Source organism: Eucalyptus grandis, chromosome 6 (genome assembly GCF_016545825.1).
Source record: "Eucalyptus grandis isolate ANBG69807.140 chromosome 6, ASM1654582v1, whole genome shotgun sequence".
Taxonomy (NCBI): domain Eukaryota; kingdom Viridiplantae; phylum Streptophyta; class Magnoliopsida; order Myrtales; family Myrtaceae; genus Eucalyptus; species Eucalyptus grandis.
Genome location: NC_052617.1, coordinates 7,052,154 through 7,062,979, shown reverse-complemented (window position 1 = coordinate 7,062,979; position 10,826 = coordinate 7,052,154). Strand labels below are relative to the sequence as shown.

At 40.6% G+C, this 10,826-nt stretch overlaps 1 protein-coding gene across 1 annotated transcript; it reads right to left on the bottom strand.

The window, feature by feature from the left end:
* Nucleotides 1-3,243: 3,243 nt before the first annotated feature.
* LOC104451291 (putative receptor like protein 25) lies at nt 3,244-9,284 on the bottom strand. Its single transcript, XM_010065989.2, has 2 exons — nt 8,673-9,284; nt 3,244-3,363 (listed from the first exon to the last, which is right to left on the bottom strand). The coding sequence occupies exons 1-2, from the start codon at nt 9,282-9,284 to the stop codon at nt 3,244-3,246; spliced, it is 732 nt and encodes a 243-aa protein (XP_010064291.2).
* Between the last annotated feature and the right edge of the window lie 1,542 nt (nt 9,285-10,826).

The following is a 10,826-nucleotide window of genomic DNA, read 5'->3' as shown; positions in this document are numbered from 1 at the left end:
CCCGTAACTTAAGCTTATGACCTTTCATAAACTTCACACCAAAGAACAATGTTCCTTTGAGGTATCTCAAGACCCTTTTTGCAGCAACCAAATGTAATTGACTAAGACTACTCATGAACCTGGATAGAACACTCACAGCAAATAGAATATCTGGTTTGGTTGCTATAAGTATCTACTGCATCTGTTCCATCATTCTTCTGCAGCTTCTCCTTAGTAGCCATAGGAGTGCTTACACTTCTACAATCTTCCATCTCAAACTTCTTCAGAATTTCCTTCATGTATTTTTTCTGGCAGATGAAGATCTCATGTGTAGTTTGTTTGACTTTTAGACCTAAGAAATAAACCATCTTTTCCAAGTTTGATATCTCAAAACTTGCAAACAGACCTTGTTTCACCCTCTCTATCAGTTTCACATCATTCCCTGTCACCAATAAATCATCTACATAGAGTGACAAAATTATAACACTGTGATTCACCCTCTTGACATAAAGAGTGAACTCACTCAAGCTTCTTACAAAGCCAAAATCCTGCAAATATCGATCTATCTTCCCATACCAAGCTCTTGGAGCCTGCTTCAGTCCATATAGAGCTTTCCTCAATTTGTATACCTTCTCTTCTTGCCCTTTGATACTGAAGCCTTCGGGTTGTTCAACAAAAATCTCCTCCTCGAGCTCTCCATTTAGAAATGCAAACTTGACATCTAACTAAAATATAGGCCACCCCTTCTCTGCTACAACAACTAATAATAGCTTGATTGTATCAAGCCTTGCAATAGGAGCAAATGTTTCAGAATAATCTACTTCCCATATTTGCACATAGCCTTTCACAACCAGTCTAGCTTTGTGTTTATTGACAAAACCATCAGGATTAAGTTTTATTTTGAACACCCACTTAACCCCAATCACATTCTTATCAGATGGTCTATCAATAAGCTCCCATGTGTGGTTTTTCTGAATCATTGCAAACTCCTCCTACATTGCTGCAATCCACCTCTGAACCTCCTTAGCTTCCACAAAGTTAGATGGTTCAAGCACTACCATATTGCTTCTTTTATAGATTTCAGCAAGTGACCTTGTGCCTTTTATTGGTAGATCATCCATACTATCTTCCAATCCATCCACAACTTCATCAACATCTACAATTGTTTTTTTTTTTTTTGATAACCCAGGGAACCTCGTACAGCTGGCAGCCAGCGAGTAAACCCTGGGGTGATGCTAGCGGAGGACCCACCACCCCGGCACCACACTTAAGACACCAAATGCATTCACTGGGTTTTGAACCCCTTACCTTTGGGGAAGGATCAATAGAGCTCTTATCTAGCGGAGCCACCATGGCCGGTGGTTTAACATCTACAATTGTTGTAGGTTGTTGTTTTCCAGATTGCTATTGTCATGCATTCTTTTCTTCCATCCAATTCCATTCATCTTCCTTTAGAAAAAAACATCTCTGCTCACAATCACCTTCCTTGTCATTAGGGTGAAAAATCCTGTAAGCCTTTGATTGGAGACTGTACCCAATGAAGATTCCAAGCTTAGCTTTTTGATCCAGCTTGTCCCTCTTGACCTAAGGAACATGAGTATAACACATACACCCAAAAACCTTCAAATTCTTCACAAAAGGTCTAACACCATACCAGGCTTCAAAAGGTGTTGACCTCTCTAAGGCATTTGTGGGCAATCTGTTCAACAGGAACACTGCAGTATTAGCTGCCTCGGCCCAGAACTTCTTAGGTAACATATTCTCTTGCATCATACATCTAGCCATCTCCATAATGCTTCTGTTTTTCTCTCACTGACCCCATTTTGTTGAGGTGAATAGGGAGCAATGAATTGTTGCATAATGCCTGCTTGCTCACAGTTCAACTTAAAATTGTGAACAATATACTTAGAACCATTATCAGACCTGAGCAATTTAATTTTCTTCCCACTCCGATTCTCAACTAAAGTTTTGAACTTCACAAACACATCAACAACTTCATACTTTGCTCGCAGAAAATAAATCCAGCTCATCCTAGTCATGTCATCTGTGAAAGTAATGAAATACCTGCTACTACTGAGAGATGACTCAGACATAGGTCCACATAAATCCGTGTGGACTAATTACAGCTTCTCACATTCTCTCTAGCATCTTCCTTTGAAAGGAAATCTGGCTTACTTGCCAAGAAGACAAGTTTTGCACTGTGGAAATTCCTCCTCCAAACTTGGCAAGTCATCTGCCAAGCTATTCCTCTACATAAACAACATGTTCTTCCTGTGAACATGCCTAAGCCTTTTATGCCATAGTTTTGCATTTTCTTGTTTACACTTTAAAGCCATTTGTTACATCTCTTGTGGCTTGAACATGAAGCTCTTGTCCCTCATTGACATTCTTAGCACTTCTTTGCTATCTGCATTATCAATAAGGCATTCCTTCCATTCAAACTTCACCTTATAGCCCTTCTCAACTAATTGACCAATACTCAACAGATTCTAGTCAATTTTTGGTATAAAGAGAACATCACCGATCAATTTCACCTCCTGATTTCCTTCAATAGCCACTGTACCCTTCCCTTGCACTTTGATATATTGTCCGTTATCAATTCTGACTCTGGACCTGATTGACCTATCTAGACTCCTAAACAGCTTCAAATTGCTAGTCATATGATTGGTATAGCCATTATCCACCAGCCATGCATCATTCTCAACAAAAGAGTCAAAATAGGAAGCTACAAACAAGTGCTCTTCCTCAATCTCATTTACTGCTATCTGTGCTTCTCCTACTTGCTGGTAATTGTTCTCTTTGCATATCTCTTCCATGTGACCCAATTTGTGACATCTTCTGCACTTAGCATTAAGCTTCCTCCAACATCTAAAGGACTGATGATTAGTTCTACCACAGTGTTGACAAGGCTTCTTGTTCTTCTTCCATTTGCCAGACCCACTAGAATTTCCTTCTTTTGCTACAAACTTGGAGTCACTAGCATTTCCTTTAGACTGATTCCATTTCTTCCCTTTGCCTCCATCATTGGACTTCACCTTAGGTTGCAGTGCACCCTCTACAGACTCTTCTCTTCTCATCAGTCTTCTATGCTCATGTGCCTATCGGGCATTTAACAATTTTGCAAGTTTTATGTCAGTTAAGTCTCTCGTATTTTCCAGAGAAGCTATGGTGGCTTCAAACTTCTTTGGAAGAGACACCAGGATCTTCTGAACTAACCTTTCATCCTTCAAGTCAGTCTCTAAGACTCTGATTTTTTCAGCTATCTCAATCAGTCTCGGAATATTTCTTCATTGACTCTGAATCCTTCATCCGCAGTCTCTCAAACTCCCTCAAGAGATTCAACACCTTCATGTTCCTTATCTTCTCATCTCCCTCGTATTCATCCTTCAAGAAATCTCATATTGCCTTATCAGAATCACATCTCAAAATCCTTGTGAAGATAGGGGATGAGACGGCAGCATACATGCAAGACTTTGCCTTGGCCTTCCTTGTGATTCTCTCTTTATGGTGCTTTATCTGATTCAAGGTCAGATTGTTTGGAAGTGGAGCAACCACATAATCATTCTCCACAGCCTCCCATTAATCATGACCCTCCAAGAATGCTGTCATCTTGACAGCCCAAGCTTGATAATTTTCCCCAGTAAAGATTGGAGCAGCCATTCAGAGAATCCACTCGATCCTGCCTCCATTAGCTTTTTCTTTGAAGATTGGAAGCAATCTTCACTCACTTACCCTTACTTCACAGTCCCTTAAGATTCCACAGAGGCTTTGATACCACTGTTAATGTCACAACCCGAACCCCGGGCACATGCACATCCCTCAATGGTCGCTTTTAAATTTTGCAACATCCCAGGCACTATTGCCGACCCATTCATTAATTTGCACATGTGGAAACGTAAAACAATCTCCATACAACAGGATAAGTACACTAATGGTGCTATAAGTTGTGTACGGCACTCACTTTGGCGCCAAAAGTTTCCGTCGGATCACTTAAATGCCAAATCGGAGAAAAAACATTCATTTTGGTGCCATCAGCGAAAGATTCTGGCCACCGGTGAAAGATTCCGGCCAAAATGATTACGTGGCTTTTTTTAAAATAAAAAAATCGCCAAAGCCTTCAAACGATGTCGTTTTTGGTCCTCCTTAAGAAAACGACGTCGTTTTGCCGTCCTACATGGATGGCCTCACAAAAACGACGCCGTTTAACTCATTTGAGGATTTTTCCTACCTAGCTCGCTCGACCGTCATTGCTCGGCCTCCGCCATCACTGGGCCACCACCGCTCACTCAACCACCATTGCTCGACGTTGTTCGGATGCCTTCGACGGCACACGAGGGAGCACTAGCCCTAGTCGCCGGAGCCTAGGCACTGAAAGACGCAGGCCAAGCACTCGTCGGGGAGATCGAAGATGGAGAGGGAGACATCAATGGCGGCGCACTCATCAGCGGCCTCCCCGAGCACCGGCTAGATCACGGCCTTTGACTTGGCTACCGAGTGGCCGTCGTCGGGGTTGGGGTCGAGGTCGAGGTTACGGCCGCCGAGTGGCCATCGTCGGGGTTGGGGTCGGGGTTGGAGCCGCAACTGCCGAGCACGGGGACCGTCGAGATTTAGGGTTTGAATTGGGGGAGACACCAAACGACGTCATTTTGGTGTTAGGATGCTAAAACGACGTCGTTTGAAGGTCTAAGTGATCCAAGGAAACTCCGGCGAGCCACATCAGCATAAGAAATTAATAAAAAAAAGGCCACGTCGGATTTCTGGCCGATTAGATCGGCGTTGGTACCAAAGTGAGCGTTTTTCAAATTTTTTGGCACTTAAGTGATCCGACGGAAACTTTTGGCACTAAAGTGAGCACCGTACACAACTTATGGTACCATTAGTGTACTTATCCCCCATACAACTAAACAGTGGGATAGAAAGTTAAGATAATATTTTTCACAAGCCACACCTACAACATCACAATACTTATGTATATAGACTAGTTTAACACCCCAAAATTTGATACAAAAAGTGAAGCCGTTCGATTACCCACTAACTAAGCTTCTATTTATAAGACTGGGGTTCACTAATACACTACCATAGTTCTCAATCTCTCGGGGGTGAGCTGTCACCCTACATCCAGTCTTGACGGAAAACCCGTCATCACTTGGAATGAGATAGCGAGAGTCCTATTCTTCTTTTACTACGCCCAATTATACACGACCTGGGCTTCCTCCATCTAGGGACCTGAAAAAGTTTAGCCTACACGGGGTGAGATCACATCTCATCAAGTTAATCTCCTAAATCTAAAGTAGGAAAAAAGTACACTCTGCATGTAATCTAGTCACGTTTCTTACCACTCTTTTAATGCTAGCAAGTTCCTGCATATTAGTATTAATTAAAACATTCATAACAGTATCGAGCTCACACATCACAAGAATACTTTAACGTGAGCATATGCAAGGGCGTGAATTTCCATGTAAGCATACGAGCCACAGTCAATGCAATAGATAATAGTCTTCCGACAAAATCGGGCATTGCCTCGCACCGTCGAGCGTGGCAAAGTTTACATCTAGATGGCATTCCATATAGGAGCATCGACCCAGCCTCCACTGCGACCGGCATCCATTGACTTGGGGCATTCCCGAAGGAGTATCGTCCGGCCTCAAGGCTTGTGACGGAATCTCATGTCATGTATGCGTTCATTTAATGCCACAGTTCAACGCTCAATTGCACAATTCAATAAAAACATCAATTAAACAATATTTATAGCAAGAAACATCCCAAACAGTTACGAATTTCCATTAACCAGAATTAACAAAAACTGTTCAATTGCGCATTCTTGGGTTCAAGGCCAGAAACCAACTCATATCAATTCGAAAAATTATAAACTTTGAACACATCATAGAGGACATGTAAAAAAACATTTTTCATGAAGACACCGAAGCCCAGATCCCTCTAGATTCGGCCCAGAAATTCATGCAATCCAACACTAAAATCGGGTCCGTTCCAGTGGTTCTGTTTTCCAGAAATCAGCTTGATTCGGGGCCTGAAACAGGTCCATTTTATTTTAAATTCAAGTATGTTAAACTACAGGACATAAAAAAACAACTTTTTTGAAGGAATCGTTTGAAAATTCAGACTCTAACTATTGGTAAAGATTCGTAGAATCCTTACCGGTCAAAAATTGCAGTGCAGTCTAACTCTTTGTTTAAAACAAACGAAACTAGAACCGTCTTCCTTTTAATTTCTAAAAATCCTGGAAAAATTATATGTTATATTTGAAGATGTGTAAAACATTTCTTCAAAATCGTAACACACATCTGTCTACAAAAATAGTAAATCACGCATGTTCATAAAACAGTTTCAAGAAACAATCCCTGTCTTTGGCCGAATCCACACCTACGGTTATTATCTTGTCCTTTAAACCACAACTAAACCTCACTATGACTAATATAACATTTCCAACTAACATCCATCCATATATAATATCATCTACATCTTTTTGTATGAATTCCTAAATAGAGGTACTCAACCCCTAGTCCAGATTTAGAAGACAACTCACCTAGTTACAACTAACGGCGGCTCTCGTTGATGGTTGGACAGCAACACAGAGACCAGTCTTGTGTCTCTCGGTGATGGTGTTGAGCCGAAACCGCAGAGGAATGTGCTATGGTGTGACGGCAACAGCAACACATGAATTTATAAAATTTTCAGTAGAGAGAGCTAAATGTGGAGTTTGGTTGGTTGCGCGATTCTTCTGCGGGTGAGGGGGTTTTTTTTCCTCACTCGAACTCTCCGACCTATATATAAAAACCATGGTGGTAGGTGGCCGACGTTTATGTGGGTCCATAAATTTTTGGTAACGTCACGTTCACGCCTTGCTCTGTTTTGTTTCTTAGTCGCCGGTTTGTCGTCCAAGAGGGAGCAAAAACAGGAGTTGCACGTTCAAGGAAAGAGAAAGCAACAGCTTGCACGTTGAAAGAGACAAGGGAAAAAGAATAAAATAAAAGAAGGAAAGGAAAAGGTGGAAGTAGCCGTCGTGAAATACAGCAGGCATCCATGCGTGGGTAAAGGATGGGGAAAAAGAGAGGAAAATGCTTGGAAGTTTCACTAAAATTTTCACCAGCTTTTGGGCCTATTTTTCCATGGGAATTTTGCTCACCCATCACCATCATAGGTCCCACAACTCTTTCCAACGTTATCTCTACCAAATGAGATGAAAAAGGGGTTGGAATCCATCATAAGCTGCTGAATCCGAATTTGAAGTTAGTTCCCGAAGCTTTTTTCCATGGAGATTGAGTTCCTATCACTATCCAGTGGTCCCTCTACTTTATGCATCCTTATTCCACACAAATTGCATGGAAATTGAGGTGAGATTCTTGGCCAAAGGCCTTCCTATGAATTTCCTTATTTGAAGAAACCTATCCTCATTTCCTTTTTACCAATTTACCACTTGAGTTAATAGGATCAAGTCCCCTATTAGTCACTTATAAATCTTCTCTAATTGTTCCATACTAAATGCCCAAAACCTATTTAAAAAGTGGCATTTCCTTTTATTCTTTTAATTTGTTATAATTGCCCCTTTTTAACTAATAATTCCCATCGTCCATAAATTTTGAGAAGATGCAACAACATTCCCCGGGATTAATTGTGACACGTGAAAATTCTCAATTTCTGAATTCGACATTATTTCCTCAGTTAATTTCAGTCAAATGTGATTTTAACACAATCTAAACTAGCGGTTAGTTTTTGAGAATTTTCGGTGCAAATGACCCGTGGTCGATTATTCCCGAGCCACATGTACATCTTCGACACATTGGCGACTCTCGATTGTCATGAAAAATCTCGAGGTTTCAATTACGAGCATAGGGTACCAAAACATCAGAAAAATCTGTTTAGTGCCGATTGATGAGAATTCTATAATTAGATGGAATCACCTAAGCCTAATTTTATCTCTATTGAATCGACCTATTTTCGATTTCTGATAGATTTTCGACTGTGCCGAAATGATCCTTGTAGACTAACACGGTCGAGCAGTCGATTCCTGATTGAATTCTCAAGTCTGTTGCATCAAAATCTTTTAATAACTTTCCTGATTAGTCTAATTATCTCATGAGTAATCAGCTCAGAGAATAGCACTATAGGCATGTCGACAAAAAGCTCGATTTATTTAATTGAAAACAAAAGTAGAAAATCATACTGTCATAGTTAAAGCTGATATAATCAACTAATAGCAAAAACTTCTTTGTTATAGCGAGAATGAATGAGAAGAAACATTGAACTTCATTCATTACGTAAAAAAAAATAAAAATGTCAAGTACATGCTAAATAAGAACTTGTTTTGAAACTGCACACAAACGTGCAAAACAGAACTGCACAAAACATAAACTGCACACAAACATGCAAAACATAACTGCACACAAATGTGCAACACAGACTTGTTCCACTTCCTTAAAAATAGCTAACAAACCAACCGCCTAACAAATAAACTTGACTGAATAATAAATAAAACGACAGAACATCGGCAGCAGCACTGAGACACAGCTCAACAGATTCGTCAAACAATATCATTGTCAATGAAATTTGATGCCCCTCCTCTTTGGCTTCTCCATCCACTGAGCTGCTCTTTTCTCCAACTTTCTCACACCTTGTGCTAGCCATTTGGGTCTTCCTATTACAAATGAAATGTATGATATGGAAATTCCAATTACAATTCCAGATGCATAACCAATCCACGTAGCCTTTTGTGTGAACCAACTCTCATCACCTAAGTGATCGAAATTTGAGGAGGACGACGGTGGAGGAGATCGAACATCTCCAGGGCATGCTTTTGACAATGGAAGTCCACATAAGTTTGGATTCCCACTAAACGAGTCATTTGAAAATGTGTCCAAGTGTCTGTCTTGAGGAATTCGACCGGTCAATTGATTCTTGGAGAGGTTTAAGTACCCAAGGGATGCCAAATCTCCCAAATTTCTCGGAATTTCCCCACTAAGCTTGTTCGAAGAAAGATCAAGCCATCCGAGGTTAGTCAAGTTCCCTAGGGACAGTGGGATGGAACTTGCAAAGTGATTATGAGAAAGGTTGAGCCCGATGAGAGAGTGAAGATGTCCAATAACTTCTGGGATATCCCCTTGGAAAGAGTTGTTCGACAAGTCAATGATTGTATAGATAGTTAAGATCTTCATTAGCTCAATCTTTTGGCCCTTTAAGGTCACAGTCACAGAATTTTCATATGACGCATTTCGAAATGACTGTGTCATATACAATGAGGTGTCAGAGCTAATCTCGCTATTTATCATGGCTTCCAAGTTCATTATCATGTCCGCTGGTAAAGAACCGCCAAAATTATTGTTGGAGAGGTCCAAAATGTGTAAATTGGAAAAAAGGTGAGCTCCCCACGGAATATCCAAAGAACCCTTAAAATTGTTGGAACTCAAAACAAGAACTTTGAGATTTGGGAGTGTTCCCAACCATTTTGGGAATGCATCCTCTATTTTATTGTTGCTAAGATCTAAAACTTCTAGATATTTACATTCGACAAGGGACCGGGGCAATGTACCTTCAAACCTATTTCTACTCAAGTCAAGAGTCGTTAAGCTATTTCTCGAAGAAAATGATTGGGGAATTGTGCCCTCGAGGTGATTCCTTCGCACATTCAAAATTGACAAATCGGTGCTAAAATTTATTAAGCACTGAGGTAAGCTACCTGTTAAGCTGTTGTTAGACAAGTCAATCACCTTGAGCTTACTGGCATTGCATATCCAAGAAGGAATCTTTCCTATGATCTTATTACTTGCAATGGAATAATATGATGTCATGGGAGATGGAAGTGGAATTGACCCTCCAAAATTGTTGTTAGACAAATCAATTACAACCAATAAGGTGTTCAAGAAAACTCCTATAGGACACTGTCCAGCAAAATTGTTGTTGGAAATAATTAAAGATTCAAGAGAAAGGAAGAAGTGTTCAAAGGTAGTGAAGTTGATCCTACCATAAAATTTGTTGGATTGCAAATCAAGGGCAAATAGTCGCGATCTTCCCAGCCAATGTGGGAAGATATCACTAAACTCGTTGTGACCGAGAAATAGTGAATTTAAGTTGAAGCAATTGACTAGGGAACGCGGTAATGACCCTTGTAATTTGTTTCTACTCAAGTCTAGAATCGAGAGATAGAGTAAACGATCAAAACATGGTGGTATATTTCCAGAGAGATTATTGTTAGACAAATTTAAAACGTCGAGTGAACTCGATTGACAAATTGAGAAGGGGATCTCACCATTGAAGCCATTGTTGGAAGCATCTAAGTAAGAAGTAGAACTTGAGGGGATTGGGAGTGGTCCTTGGAATGAATTGTTCCGAATGTCAATATCCAACAATTGCATCCGATGCAATTGTTGTATACTTCCATTCAGAAGGTTATTAGAAAGATCTAAATGTGCCAATGTACTAATTTCCCAAAACCACCCTGGAATTTCCCCACGAATGCTATTGGAAGTGAGGTCTAAGAACTTTAATCTTTTAGATGAATTCAAGAAAGAGGGGAACTCGGTCAAGTTGCAAGAAGGCAACACCAACACTTCAAGCTGCGGGAGAAGGAGGAAGCTCTGGGAATTGAGAGTGCCAAAAGGGCACACGCAAGTAAGATTGACACTAATGACATTACCAGCATCATCGCAAGTGACACCGCCCCAGGAGCAATGGTCCACATCCTTGTTCCATGAGCTTGTTGTTGGGTAAAGCATATCACAAGAGTTTGACACCTTGTTATCAAGTAAGAAGGAATTTGTAAAATGGAGCAAGGCATCACGCTGGTCAGGATGGCAAAGGGAGGATTCAAAGGGGAGGGAGGAATGTAAGAAAAA

Coding starts and splice junctions, on each gene's coding strand:
- LOC104451291 (XM_010065989.2), bottom strand. CDS start 9,284: ATGATAATGAACTTGGAAGCCATGATAAATAGCGAGATTAGCTCTGAC. Junction 3,364..8,672: donor TTGGTTATGCATCTGGAATT/GTAATTGGAATT, acceptor GATTTCTTGAAG/GATGAATACGAGGGAGATGA.